Source organism: Galleria mellonella, unplaced genomic scaffold (assembly GCF_026898425.1).
Source record: "Galleria mellonella isolate WM207_F2 unplaced genomic scaffold, CSIRO_AGI_GalMel_v1 utg146, whole genome shotgun sequence".
NCBI classification, from domain to species: Eukaryota; Metazoa; Arthropoda; class Insecta; order Lepidoptera; family Pyralidae; genus Galleria; species Galleria mellonella.
Window position 1 is genome coordinate 5,497,606 of NW_026441999.1, and position 15,768 is coordinate 5,513,373.

General features: G+C 37.3%; 1 protein-coding gene across 5 annotated transcripts in view; it reads right to left on the reverse strand.

Annotated features, from left to right (window-relative positions):
• Positions 1-15,768, reverse strand: part of LOC113523261 (heterogeneous nuclear ribonucleoprotein U-like protein 2) — a 29,082-nt gene continuing 13,314 nt past the window's right edge. For all 5 annotated transcript variants that reach the window (XM_052891920.1, XM_052891919.1, XM_052891918.1 and 2 more), the window contains 16 exons: positions 15,367-15,556; positions 15,043-15,183; positions 14,523-14,652; positions 13,931-14,012; positions 13,203-13,326; positions 11,197-11,319; positions 8,190-8,318; positions 7,495-7,663; positions 7,155-7,400; positions 4,938-5,094; positions 3,744-3,985; positions 2,477-2,646; positions 1,888-1,999; positions 1,455-1,666; positions 518-586; positions 1-296 (listed from right to left, as the gene is read on the reverse strand). In XM_052891920.1, the coding sequence (XP_052747880.1) occupies positions 237-296; positions 518-586; positions 1,455-1,666; positions 1,888-1,999; positions 2,477-2,646; positions 3,744-3,985; positions 4,938-5,094; positions 7,155-7,400; positions 7,495-7,663; positions 8,190-8,318; positions 11,197-11,319; positions 13,203-13,326; positions 13,931-14,012; positions 14,523-14,652; positions 15,043-15,183; positions 15,367-15,556 (2,356 nt within the window). In that variant the 3' untranslated portion in view covers positions 1-236. The remainder of the gene's footprint in view (positions 297-517; positions 587-1,454; positions 1,667-1,887; positions 2,000-2,476; positions 2,647-3,743; positions 3,986-4,937; positions 5,095-7,154; positions 7,401-7,494; positions 7,664-8,189; positions 8,319-11,196; positions 11,320-13,202; positions 13,327-13,930; positions 14,013-14,522; positions 14,653-15,042; positions 15,184-15,366; positions 15,557-15,768) is intronic.

Below are 15,768 nucleotides of genomic sequence, written 5' to 3' on the forward strand. Positions count from 1 at the left end.
TTACCATTCTTGAGGACTACGATGTTAAAAATAAAAATAATCATTAACTGCTACCAAATATGGTATACAACAAATTTGCATTTTGGACTTTATGATATAATCAAATGATCGTTTTATCGGGTTTTCTTAATAGTTTTAAAAACTTATTACTATATAAAAATATGTTCATTCTAACTGCATTGGAACCAATGTCCGCGAAACATTCAATCGTCACATGAGGGTGGTGAATGGTGGGTTTACTTCTTATCTCCCCCGCCTTGCGCATTACCAACCGCAGCGTTTGCGCCGCCGTAGTTCTGCAATTAATTATATACAAATTAATGGACGAAAATAAGCTAGAAGATTATAATTTACAATTCGCTTGCGTAAAAAAATAGTTTTTTTACGCAACGCGTATTAAGGTTATTGGACTCCATTATTAGCAATCCCCCCCCCCCCGTAATGTACAGTATGAACAATACTAATGTAATCATTACATAGGTTTATCAGTATATGTTATGTATATTGAGCTAGTTACCTGATAATACTGAGCCCACGCTTGTGCATCTGGAGTGTTGCCTTGCTGCTGGGCTCCCTGTTGTTGATACTGAAATGAAATTCTAATGTCAACCCACTTACAATAAAAAAAAGTATAATTACCGCTTTAATAAGCCGTAAATTTTACGTTATGTTGCTTATGTTATACGACTAAACATTGCCGACTGCTACAAGAATTAATAGTTCCTAAATTCACATATTAAAATGGAACATTCAACTATGGAATCAGTAGGAGAGACTCAATTTTTTTGTCATTTAAACACTTGCCTAAAATGATGTCGACTATACCATTCATATATGAATGAATGAATGAATATTTATTTACGAGAAATATGGTAAATATATATGTATGTTAACAATAGGTGTAAGTTCACATATTTTGTCATAATTAGGCATGCAAAATTTAAAAATCTTAAAAGTATAAATATTGTTTAAACGAATTATTAAAACAATTATAGTAATGTTATAAAAAATACACAAAATTTATCAAATTCAATTCCATGTCAATTTGCTATTTATACTCCTGGACTAGATAATAATGTGTTCTAATATGTTTGACGAGATGTATAAATACATAGTGTTACGTTCACCACCACGAAATCAACAAATGCCTCTGACTAAGCCTAAAAGACAGTGATTCCTACAGTGAGTTACGTAAAAAAGTCGCCAGCATTCCAGAAATATATTTTATACAGTGAAATAATTTTATTCTTCATATTAAAAATTAAAGGAAACTGTACAGTTGTTATACTTTAAAATTAAATTAGTGTTTTTAATTTGTAATCGTTTGATATGGGGTTCCATAAAATAAATTGTATTTGGTGTGAGTTCCATTATCTTAAATGTTTAGGAGCCCCTGCTATAAAAGATTACAGTTGCGAGCATATATATCAACTAAATCGATGACGTAAACTCACCCCTTGCCAGCCCTGTTGCTGTTGTTGCCACTGCTGCCACTGGTACCACTGCTGTGCGGTGTAGTTGGCGGGCCACTGCTGCTGCTGCTGCTGTTGGCCTTGCTGCGCCTGATTCTTGTTCGCGCCGCCCTGACCGCCTTGCCCGCTGTTCGAGTTGTTGCCAGGGTTCTGCTGGTTGCCCCAGTTACCCCAATTGCCCCAATTACCCCAGCCTGGTAATAAATAGAATTTTTTTTTTTACAAAATTGAAAATAAAACTTTACACATGATGAAAAAAGTGTTGTCAAGGCAATGTTTATTTAGTAAAATGAGACAATGCATAGACCATTTATTAAAGTACTTAGTAAAAGTACAGGCTGTGCAATATTGCATTATTTGGCCTAACAGAAAAGAACGGTAATAAAATAAAACAAGAAATATTGAGCCACTTTACCTTGGTTTTGGTTACCCCAGTTACCCCAGCCTCCCCATCCGCTTGCCCATTGATTCCAACCCTGCGCGTTCTGCTGGTTTTGATTTTGGTTCTGGTTCTGATTTTGTCCATCCTGTTGTAAAAAAAATATAAATTATTGTTATTTACAATGGATGATAATTGAATGGATTTTAGATAATGAAATAAACTGAGTTGTGGCCATTTTGTATTGCTATGGCACACTCACAAACGAAAATTGTATTTAGCTTTATGTATTTTTTTTATTATTTATGTTATCTCGCTTTTTTTTTTATATATGTATGTTGTAATTTGTGTGCTGTAAGTAAGTATTCTTAGTTAATGTATTCTTAATTTATTGCTTTAATAATATCTTCATATTTTAAAAACATATTTAAAAAGAGACCCAATAAACAATCATAACGTTTTATTACAGTATAAAGTATATATTTTATACTGCAGAATAGCAATGTTATGTAAAAAGTTTTCACTTAAATAGTTATATATTTTGAGTTACTCACAGTTTATGAAGCCTAATTGAATGTTTATTTAAAATTGGAAATTGAATCGTAATTTCGAACGTGGTATTTACCTTAGCGGACTGCGCATTCCTGGCAGGGGGCTGTGCGTTGCGCGGCTGCACGGCGCCGCGAGCTGCGCCGCCGGGGCCGCCGGGTCCGCCGGGTCCGCCGGGCCCGCCGCCCATGCCGCCGCCGCCGCCGCCGCCGCCGCCACGCTGCCATGACCCGGCGCCTCCGCCGCCTGTTCCGGATAATGTTCATCCCATTAATTTTTATTCATATCATTAAAGTGTTATTTCAACAATTATAGAACCGCTGTGATATTAAATCACTGTCTCGTCGTCTGATGTTCGTATATTTGATTCTCGCACAATAATATTTATAAACATGCTCATTTGTATTAGTTTGGAAATTTTCTATGTATAGTATATATGTATACAGAAAAAAATGTATTTAAATATTTCTGTCAGTTGTCTAGTCCTCATAGTACGAATTCGGTTTCTTAGATTGAGACTATATATATCTGACAATATTTTCACATTACTGTTTTCTGTGGCTTTACTTGTGTGAATCAATATATAAGTAGATATCCTATGGTAAGTTGAAATGTAACCTACCAATATAATAAATTGCATTTAATTTGATCGCTTGAACGTCCAAACATTAACAAACATTCAAACATTTTTATATATTTTCACATTTATACTATTAATTACTTTATACTTCTAGCAGTATTTCTAATTGCATGGCTGTTTTGGTTAGAAGCATAGGATATGGCAGTGAATTTACAGGATAAGAGGTCTTAGTCCTTAGCTATAATCCATAGTACTGCTCATGTCTATAGATGACGGCTACTACTTTCCATCAGGTGGGCTGTCAGCTTGTTTGCCATTCCATAACATTGCATAAAGAAAAATAAACTACTTGTGTGTTAAATTTGATACAATATCCATGTACGTGGGGGGAAAGGGATTGTTAATAATGGAGACTGAGAATCCTATTGCTAGCAATATACCCAACCAGGTCGACCTCCTCGCGGTTCCCTCTGGAAACTATCATGGTTAGTTCTTGATGAATTCATCATGATGGGCCAACTGGCCTGTTTTCATTCTCATCTATCACCCTTCACTGGTGCTCCGCCAGCGTATCCCGTTAGCGCAGGCGGGGTTACCATACCATTTTCACCCATAAAAAAAAAAAAATCCATATATCAGTGGACACAGGTGGCGTAGGAGCGTTCTTTACAGCGGTCTACGGGGGAGGTTTATATGCAGCAGTGGAGGGATAATGTGTGAAATGATGAGGATGCTCCACCCACGTATGGTACATGGCACTGACCGTGCGGCGCCGGTGCGGCGGGTGCGCCGGGTGCGGCGGGTGCGCCGGGCGCGGCGGGCGGCCGCTTGTCGTGGTGCGGGCGCGGGCCGCGCTCGCCGCGGAAGCGGTCGGGCGGCGCCTGCGGAGGGCCACGCGCACCCGGGCCTCCCCCGCCCGCGCCGCGCCCGCCGCCCATGCTGCCCGCGCCGCCGCCGCCGCGACCGCCCCGAAATCCGTCGCGGTCGCGGCCGAAGTCGTTGCCGCTACAGATCGGTAATGAAAGCATACATTTGTGGACACTTATTGAAATTCCTCGTGCGACCGACACAGTGCTACACTTTTAAAGACAACTTATACACTATTCTATTTAATTATTGTTCTAATGAAGTACCTTTTGTATATAATAAAAATTAAAAATACCATTACAAACAACCCTTTTTGAAATTTCCAGTCAACAGTCAAGAAATTGAGTATAAAGTCCCAAGCAATAAAGAAAAATACACTAAAAATTAACTAGTTAAAAAAATCATTACTTACATAAAAATGTCATAGTTTAATTCACTAAATAAATGTAATGACGATATAAAACAACATACTTCATCATTAAATCACAAAATGTATATAAAATTAATTTTATTATCGATCAAAGACATCTTATGAGATAACATTATTAGTATAAGAAATCCAATACAGAAAATTTACCAAAATCAATACAAATGTTAATAAAATACTGCATAACTTGTATTAAAAAGAAAAAAAAAAAATTAAGACCTCCATTTCACTAATCGATAATTTTTATTTAAGCAAAATTAAGAATCATCTTCAAAATCAAATATAACCTTGGCCTGCTTATACATTTGCCTGTCCCATTCGTATTTCTAGCATCGAGTAGTTGTGATTACATAGCTATGTTTCGGGTGAAGAGTGTAATATAACAATACAATTACAAAGTACAGAAACAAAACACCTTAATCCTCAGGAATAGCAACGCAAAAAGAGTATCATGGGCAGCATAATATACTCTATTGTGTCCATGGTACTGTCCATGTCTATAAATAATTGTTACCACTTTCCATCAATCTATCAGGATCATTTGCCATTGCTAAGTTGCATCAAAAAAACTACAATCACATACTATTTTAATTTACTCGTAATTCTTAACTCTGATAAATTATCTACTCTTTGATATTCTCATATTAAAAAAAAAGTGCTTACCCTCTATTAGGCGGTGGCGGTCCCCAGCGGTCGAACCGGCCGGGCGGTCCGCCGGCGCCGGGTCCCCCGCGGTCACGGCCCCAGCGGCCGCCACCGCCGCCTCCACGGTTCGCGGGGCCCCAGCGACTGCCACCACCACCTCCGCCCCAACGGTCCTCTGATTATACAAATTTATTTCATTCAAATGTGTTGTCTACGCAAAATTTATCTATGGGAGGACATTTGTGAATATTTCAATAATATTCGTCCTCGAATACCCCAAGTATTTCAGAAGCCAAAAAATGAACGGAACAATAACTATTTTCCATAATTCCACCGATTATTACATATATCAAGGGATATGTGGATAGATTTATCCACATGTCTCAATGGTCATAAGGGAAGGTACAGCAAATGAAATGGATCTATGTATTTTATTCACACGTCCATAATTTAATCACCTTGTGATATGACGAGTGCTCTCCAAATGGAATCAAATTTTATTCCTAATCAGAAATTTTCGTAAAACTTAGCTTTCTACAAAAGGCACAGACCGTACAGAGCCAAGTATTTACAAGGTAAATAAATCCGAAACTATTATATGAAGTCAGTCAGTGGTAGTCACTATAGACGCCTTGTACTCTATTTTAATAAACCTATATAAATAAAAATCTGTTACTTGGTGAGCGCATCATTGAAAACGGCGGCTAGATCGATTAAGTTTTTTTAAAATGTTTGTAATAGTTTGATAAAAGAAAAAAAAATGAAATTTGGTCATGACCAAATAACATAAACTCCTTGTGTTGGAAAGTTCACACATTTCCAAAATGTATGGTCAATGAGATTCGTTACTTTGCTGGACACTTTTCACATGCATTTTAATAATGTATATTTATAGATAACCCTATTACCATCCTCGGGCCTACTTCTCCGGTAAATTTCATACAAACCGGTCCAGTAGTTTAGAATGTAGCAGACAAACTCGCTTTACATTTATAGAATTTAATATGTATAAATACTCATGAGTAGTTCTAATAGTCGATCAATTTACAATCACGTCGTTCCATATATCTGTCTTCAATAGATTTTTAAACAAAACATCGAAGAATTGTACTGATATTCTTAGTTGTCTTGACAGACATTACACCAAGAGTTACAGATTTTAGTTTACATAAAATTAGAAAAGATGTCGCTGTAAAATTCGTCTCACGTAGATCTCCCACAGTGGCGTAATTCCTCAGCTCTCAGTACTGGGTTCGTTTTGTATTTACCTCACGTTTGTGGAGAACACCAATAAATTTAGTACATCCATATGAACAGTCATATATCTGATAGAAACAACTTACGTAACTACCGTGGGTACGTACCACTACGAGTAGTAAAAAGAGAGGCTGCCCATAGAGCATTCTTTAGTTGGCCGCGTGCGACATTACGCGGGGGTGAATCGGTGAGATTAGGCGGTGTGACGGCCTGCCAATTGGCTCCGCCCAACAATCTAATGAGCCAAAGCAAAAGATTCGTCGAAAATTTTATAAACATTTACATAGTTTGTCTATTTGTTCTCGTGAACTTCGACACAAAGTTCCACCAATAATCCATGTCATATATAACAGCACATGCATTCCACTTGGAGTTCAAGTAGAAAATAACATAAATTCTGGATATATTTTCCTTTGATAACACACGGCACCAGTCCCTCTTGCGTTAATATTCTGTGACCATCGCCAAGCGATAATCGAAGAAGTGAGTGAGTGCTTGATTTAATGATACCACCACTATGAGAAATAACGTTCTACTACTGGATTGTTTCCATATTAGACGACAATATTAACCTAGTACCACGCTCGCTACAAGGCTCGTCATATGTTTTAAATTCGAGTTCTTTTGTAGTGGTATTGTATCGTGTTTCTCAAGTTACCCATATTCCATGGGAATAATAAGATGTGGCGATACATTGTATACTTATTAATCACAAAATGTAATTTTCCAATTAATACATTTAAATAACCCGTCGTTTCTGTCAACAACCCTTTTAGTTTTGCCACCCTTGAGAACTCGCCTTAATTCTCAAGCATACGATACCATACAAGTGTACAATGCTGGTACCTACATATATATTTACAGATATTTATAAATTTTAAGTAAACTGTTAACTTAAATATATTATATATATATATATATATATATATATATATATATACACATTGTGGGTGGTGTGGGCGGTGCGGGGCTACGTACCGCGGTCGCGCGCGAAGTCCCTGGGGCGGCGGTCGTCGCGGTGGCGGCGGTCGGCGGAGCGCGGCCGCTTGGCGGGCGGCGCGTCGCGGCTGGCGGAGCGCTCGCGCTTGTCCTTCTCCTTGGTGACGCCGGCGGCGCGCGCCTCCTTGTGGAACGCCTCCACCGCCTTCTTGGCCTCCTCCTCGCCGAGCTCGGGGTACACCACCTCGTCTACCCACGAGCACTTCTCGGGGAGCGTGAAGTTGGCTGCGGGAAAACAGACCGGGTGAGAGGGCGGCACTGGCGGCGGGCGGGAGCGTGGCGGCGCGGTACTGCGGGTGCGATAGTCCATCCAACCAACCTTTCATGTCCACGATGGCCCCGTCGGGCACTTCCTTCCCGTCGGCCTCCTCGCGCCGCTTCTGGCGCTCGCGATACGTCTCCTCGTCGGTCACTATGACGACGGCGATCCGCCGGTAACCGTCGAACTCCTTCATTTTGCGCCTCTGAGCCGACGGGTATACATTCGTCTATTACCAACGCGATATCGAAACCGCGGCAATATACCGGTGTCCGTCGTAGTCCCAGCAGAATTGATGTGAAGCAAAACATTTTCGTTATAGATATGGTCCGTGGCGTTTTTGCGTATGGCAGTACACCTAGAACAAGCTCAATAGAGATCCGAAAACGCTTAGTTTCGTTCAGTAGGCCGTTTGGCAAAGTTACACTGCTTCCTCGCTATATACCTCTACTTACCTCTATCTAGAAATAATATATTATTTTGCCTACGTTACTACGGAAGCAGTGTAGTGTACAGTAAACTTAACTACGACTTAATGTTAACTACGTACCTTGTAGAGATGCGTAGGTACATACGGAACGGATCCGTACGTGTCGTAGCTATATAGAATTTATACATTTCCAAACATGTCATAGATTTGGCAAGGGGTGAATTTCGTCTATATCCGATAAGGTTTACGGTCTCGATTGGTCCTGAATTAAGTGCGGCTGCCAAAAAATATATGAATCTCATTTAAATACAGTAAAGGTTCTCACCTGATCGAGGATATAATTCCTCCTTCGTGACTTCGCGATTTCCAACAACTTTAGCACGCATTTAGCGCACTTGGAGATCATCGCGTCCCACCTTCCCTCGTAGCTGGATCGGAATGGTTTACAGTCCACCTGGATCGATGTAACACGCATACAGTGAAGCGAACGCAAACCGGCGCGTTAGCACTTACTAACTAGCCTTAATAATTATGAGAAAAATCATTTTTGATACCAGCGACTTGGTGACCTGGGAGTCGGACGTTTGTCCTCTTCAGTCGTCGATCCACTGGTATCATTTAACTAGAGGTAAGACCGCTAAAGGTCAATATTTTATAACGTTTGCTATATAAATGTAGCTCATATCGCACCCTGTTGAAAATACACACGTACATTAGTATCATGTTCATGTTTGGAACTGTAGTTCATACTTTTTTGATTGTTGGCAAACCTCAAATGCTGAAAAAAAACATTGGTTCAATTATACTGTGTAGTGTCACATAGATTTTGTGTAAATAAGCGAAAATAAATGTGATTTAAATAAAAATTTAAACTATTACCAGTCGGACTTTGACATATTGCGGTATCAAAACCTTTTGGGGTTATTGGTCTTTAGATTATAAGTTACATTTACTGATATTCCTCTCCAATCTTTACTATTCTTTCTTTCATCATCTGTCATGTAAAATGCAAAGCGCGCATGAACGAAGTTACTTCAAATAACATCTACTACTAGATGGAATGAATTCCGCCCGAGAGGAACCCGTTGTTTCCTTTTTCCATGAGAATTTCCAAAAACCGTTTCATCCTGGATACATCAGGAATGTCTTCGTAGAGTTTGCTATGCAATAATATTGTCAGTTAGTCAGTTTCATATAATATCAATTTGATTATCTAGCTGTTATATGCCCGCGATTACTTCTCTCCGACTATATTCTTAATTTATGTCCAAATTTCAAATGTTTTATATAGCAAAATTCATAAATTAACCATATAATTACATTAAATTTTGTTTTGTTTGTTACTTTGGAATCCATATTACATCTTATAAATATCGGGAAGATCCGAAACTTTTGTAGTATTATTACACTTAATTTAGTATAGAATTTGTTTCTATACAAAATAAACTCCATTTCCATCATCTTAGAAATTGAATTTGGAAAAATCCTAACAACTTTTATTACACCTCTATTTAATAGTTATTTACCAAATTCCTTATCTCTTAGACCGCCTCTTTAGTTTGTGCTCAGATCTGTATGCGAATGCGCATCAGAAAATCAATTAAGATAAAAATATGTATTAAGAATACCTGTTCCACATAATTACGACTCTAGTAACACAAAATTTATAAACATTAACTCTTAATTTACACTTAGTAAGAGCTTGTAGAAAGATCTGACCGAGTTATGCAATTGTATTTTTAAATTGCATTAATTATTTAATAATGGTCTAAAAGATACTCGTTTCCCAACTCTTTTTTTTTAGTTGAACATAATTTTTTTAACATATTCGTTGTATTAATACATAATTTTTTATGCAACTTAGAATGGCAAACAAACAAGTCAATACAATAACAGAGGTAGGTACTTATCAGTAAATGTAGTAATGAAATATCTATTACTAAATTAAATGTTATGGTTATAGAATAACATAACTGATATAAAAACATCATGTCGCTATAGTAATCATATTACGTTACATGTAGCATTTTATACATTAATTTACATCCTTTCATTGTTCGACTAATTCTTTAAATATTAATATTTATAAAAGGAACAATTTCAATGATTAAAGATTATTGTTCCATTCAGTTAAAAATAATTAAATCAATTTACAATTGGCAAAGTAATGAGTAACATACACAAAAATATACACGTAGACGAACTGAGAACCTCCTTTTTTTGTACTTAGTTGAAAATAATGATTTTTTTTCTATACATGTATTATCAGTTGTAATAGTTAACCTACTAGGGAGACGTTGGAATGCAGAAACAAGTTTAAAAAAAAGTACAATAAAGATGTTTATGGTTCACTCAAATAAATATTCATTTGCGTGTATGAATATTTATTTTCGAATGTGCTAAAAAGAACGTTCATGCGCGCCTCTTTTTAAGAGATTTGCAGTTTTATAAATTAGCATAATTATATATAGTGTCTTAATATCGCAATATGCAAAAGTTTGGACTATTAATTTAAAATTGTTAAGTAACGCAATATTTCAACAAACAAAGAATTTTGAGATATTCGAGTGAGTATGTATGTGTGGGCACTTCTAGTTCGAACATCGATCGGTAAATTAGTGAGCTGTCGTAGTAGGTACACGTAAACGTCTTTTTAGGAGAAATTGTTACTATTTAGTAATATATTTCCATTTTAATGATAATGATATTTGGTCCAATGGCAACACTTTTTTTTTAGACCACTGAGGTGGCAAACAAGCATACGGCCCACCTGATGGTAAGTGGTTACCGTAGCCTATGAACACCTGCAATACCAGAGATATTACGCGTGCTTTGCCGACCCTGAAGAAACCTCTTTACACAAAGAAAATGTTTAATTTCTCATATGTAATTTTTTTTATTGATCGCATTACAAAAAAATGTTTGGTATTCATACTATACATAGATAACAAGTTTCCTTTTTTCCTCACCAATGTAATAAAATTAAAGTTTAGTAGTAATCGACAACTAATACCTACTAATGTTATTTCTGAATTAAAAATTACACTATGATTTGATGCTCTATAAAATATTGTCTACCGGGATAGGAAGCAATTGCATTTTTTTATTACATATATATTTTTTTGAACATCAATGTAAGACCAAATAACTTTTATAAAACTGTTCTTGTATTCTTTTCTAAATGAAACAAAAACTATTTTATTCAAACATATGGTGCTGTAAATTTACAGATCGACAGTCGAGGTGAATGCAGCGTCCGTATTGCTGGTACGTGTAGGTGTGTGCCTGTGTATGTGTATGTGTGTGTGTGTGTATGTGCATGTGCTTCGTACCTTCATGCGATCGAAGAGCGCGCCGGTTGAGACGATGTTGTAGCGGCGATCTGGGTTCTCGGCCGCGTGTTGCTTAGCCCAGTGGGTCTTGCCCGAGCCCGGCATGCCCACCATTAGGATCACCTGTCATCACATATTTATTTAAGACTTGTGTCCCCATTGTTGGGGGAAAAGTATTGTTAGTAATGGAGTATTAACTGCCCTATTATACACTCTATCAGGTCGACCTCCACGCAATTCCCTTGGAAATGATCGTAATTAATTCTTGTTAAATTCGTGAGCTAACTATGAGCCAACTGACCTGCTTTCATTCTCGCCTATCATAACTTACTGGGTTAGGGGGGGAAAGGGATTGTTAGTAATGGAGACTGAGAATCCTATTGCTAGCAATATACCCAACCAGGTCGACCTCCTCGCGGTTCCCCCTGGAAACTATCATTGTTCATTCCTGATGAATTCATCATGATGGGCTAACTGGCCTGTTTTCATTCTCATCTATCACTCTTCACTGGTGCTCCGCCAGCGTACCCCTTACCGCAGGTGGGGTTACCATACCATTTTCACCCATCAGAAATAACCTACTGGGTTACTATTTCATTACTATCCATAAAAAACTTAAGTAGCCGCGTTGTTATAAATATACCTTGCAGATCGACCTCAATGCAGTACCCCTGGAAACCATAGTAGCAAATTCCTCATGGATTCATCATAATAAGCCAATTAATCTGACTTCATCCTCATCTATCATCCCTCACTAATACCCTGAAGGCGTATAGAGATAGCGCGGGCGTCGAATAGTGGTAACAGTCGTCTACAGACATGATTAATACCGTGGACATTGCAGATTTCAATATAACGTTCATGATAACCCTCATAATACATGTATTGCTAATTCTGAGGATTAAAGTCTTTTGCTTCCATGCCCAATAGGTACACTGCCGTATCCTACCTTTCAAACAGAAACAAAACCATGCAGAGACAGCTCGTTGGCGGCAGGAATATGAGTCAGACGACAGAAGTAGTAAAAAAACAAACGATTTTTATAACAAAGATGAATTTGCACCAATTTGAAAAAAAAAAATCTATTTTCTATCCAAATTCACGTGCAAAGTTGCAGGTCGTAGTTAGTGATTTTCTAAACAACAACAAATAGTGCAGATAGTATAAATAAAAGTGAGACCTAATGGCTTATTCACAGTTATATTTCAGTGGAGGTCTGCTTCTTATAAAGGTGAGCACTAAACAAATCTAGAGTCGGCGAGGCCCACCAGGCCCCTCCTAAATATGCATACAGTCAAATCTCACTAAGACATTCAAAGGTTGACTGGAAAAATCCCCTTTATGGGATAAGCCCACCACTGTACTCATTCTTTTCTTAAGAACTCTGTATCCTATAATTTAAGACTACTGTAGAATAGTGTTACAAACATACAAATTTATAATTATTATATTGCATATTGTATTTTAGATGGTTTTCGAACTATCCACACGTTGTAATTACAATCAATATTTATATAATAAGAACACATGACCTTATACAACAATAATGCAAACATTAAAAAGTCTTTGAATAAAGATGATTTGAAATTAAATATATTTCGTACATGCACATCACACTCGTAAAGCAGCTGTGTTTGCATGGCTGTGTTTCGGTTCGAAGGGTGGGATATGGCGTGAATTTACTGGGTACAGAGGAATAAGACCCGAGTTCTCAGGAATGGCAACGCATGGGGGGGTAACATGGGCGAAACAGTATACTCTGTTATGTCCATGGTACTGCATATATCTATAGGCGACGGTTACCACTTTCGATCAGGTGGGCCGTCAGCTTGTTTGCCATTCTAATTTGTATAAAAAAAAAATTTGGGGAAGTCAATATCATTGGTTATTTGATTAGAATTATTTTGTTTAATTCCGCTACTCATGTGTATAGGTGACGGTTACCACTTTCCATCAGGTGGGCCGTCAGGTTGTTTGGCATTCTAAGTAGTATAAAGAAAAGGTACCTCGCAGTGGGCACGCGCGGCGGGGCGGCGCGGGCCGGGCTGCGGCGCGGTGTGCAGCGCGAGCAGCACGTGTCCGGGCACCAGGCACGCCTCCGCGCCCTCCAGCTGCTCCTCCGCCGTGTGCCTGCCGCACACACGTATACCACTCTAACTAATCTGCCCATTGTTCACAAACTAAACTTTTAAAACACTAATTGAGAAGGTTTATTTTCGCACAAGAGCTTAGAATAAACAATATAAATAACTCACCAGATGAGCGTTCAAAAACAAAACGTATTTGGTATAAAACAATTCAATGTGAGCTTCTTCTGATACCTTTGTTTTTAGATAGTAAATTAAATAGAAATAAAATTAAGTTAATTTTAAGAATCAGATCTGGCCACTATTCATCAAGAAAGTTTGCATATTTAATGAAAAAAGAAAATTCATCAAATTGCATTGTCTGTGGAAAAGTTGAAGATGTACAGCACCTATTGATGGAATGTGATAGGAACCGAAGGGAAAAGAAAACATTTTTAAAAACATTGAATATTAATAAATTTGATATGGGGATTGTTCAGAGCATAATGCATGCCCCTACTACCAAAATTGCTTTGTGATTAAGTGAATTAGTAAATAGTATTGTTTAGTCATAATTATAATAGTAGATAACTTGTTTAGATTTTTTGGAATTGACATGTTAAAAAACAAAAATCCCAAATTAAACATTTTAAAAAAAAGTAACTCACCGAATGACAAATTTGATTCTCTTGTCCAAGACGTGACCTTTGAGCACCTGCTCTTCAGTCACCTCTGCAACTTCACCTTCAACTATAAAAAAATATTATGTTTATATATAAAAAGGGAAAAATATAAAATATTATGTACTAACAGTTCTATTGCTAGCAGTATACCTTGGCAGGTCTACCTCCATGTAATCCCCCCCCTCAAAAGTATTGTGCTATATTCCCTCATTGGGGAGAGAAAGGATTGTTAGTAATGAAAATTAACAATCACATTGCTAACAATATATCCTGTCAAGTCGACGCGGTTCACCCTGGAAACCATCGTGATTAATTCTTTTTGAATTCATTACAATAAGCAAATTGAATTGCTTCATTATCACCTATCATCCATCACTGGTGCCCTGCCAGTGTATATAGATAGCGCAGGTGAGGCTACCATTCCATTATCATCCATTAAAAAAATTCATCCCTCACTAGTGCTTCACCAGCATATACAGTTAGTTAAGGCTTGTTTACAATACCATTACATTATCAACTAATAAAAAAAAGCTATAGTGTGTTACTTATATTTAGATATCAGCACAAACCAACTAACCTGCCTCCCCCTTCACTTCTGGCTGCTCAGCGGTTTCAGCCGGTTTTGGTTCCTCAGTTTGGTCAGTCTCCATTGGCTCCTCCTTCACCTCCACTGGAGGCTGACTGTCGTCAGTTTTATCACCATTTTCCTGGTGAAGCAGTTTACATACATAATTAATCTATATTGTAAACAGACTTTGAACACAATGTACAAATAACAAGGTTTGTTTTTCAAATATCTAGTTATTATAACTATAAATTTATAAAAAATTTAAAAAGTCCCCAACAAACAAACCTATAAAAAGATCCGATGACCTTGAAACACCTAAACAGATCTTCATAAATTGTAGCTAAGAATCATCTCAATCACGTCAGCTTTCAAACAAAAAAAAAAAACCGCATCATAATCAATGCATTCGTAACGATACGATGCCCACAAACAGACAACACAGATTTTTTTTTTATTTTATCTACTGTACGTGACTGATAAGAATGTGAACTTGAAGCACACATTAATTTGGTAATTGTTGTAATCATACCTTTGGTTCGTCCTGATTGACAACAACGTCAGTAGACTGCTCCGTATCTTCTTTTTCCTTATCTTTCTCAGATTCTTCTACATCTTCTCCCTTGTCCTTCCTCTCCTTTTCTTTCCTTTCCCGTTCCAACCTTTCTCTCTCCTAAAAATTATAATAATCAATAATTAAAGAATTAAATTAAGGTAAATAAAAAAATAAAATTGGCAGTTATTTTTACCATTACATAAAACTAAATTTCCAAACATATAAAAAACATATAAATTTTATAAAAAATGAAGCTATGAAGTATACAATTGTTTAAGTTTTTAGTTTCTTTTTACATACCTCTCTCTTTTTCCGCTGTCTTTCCTCCCTCTCTTTTTTTTCTTTTTCCCGCCGTTCCCTCACCCTCCTGATTGCTTCTTCCTTCTGCCGCTTGATTTCCTCTTCAAGTGCCTTCTTCTCTTCAAGCACTTGTTCCACGGGGATTTCAATACGCTTACGGACTATCTTGGTTTTCGTCAACATATTGTATCTGAGTAAGATTGGATTATATTGTACAGCAAATGTTTAAAATAAAAAATATACTACAATTTATCATTTTCTATGTTTCTGTATTGAAGCAACAATGCATACCTACTTTTGTTGAGTTTCTCTAATCTCAATAATACGTAGATATATATCTGTCACGCCCGTCTCCTATTAAAGTAGACAGAAACAATGGAATGCCAAGTGCTTCAAAATCAA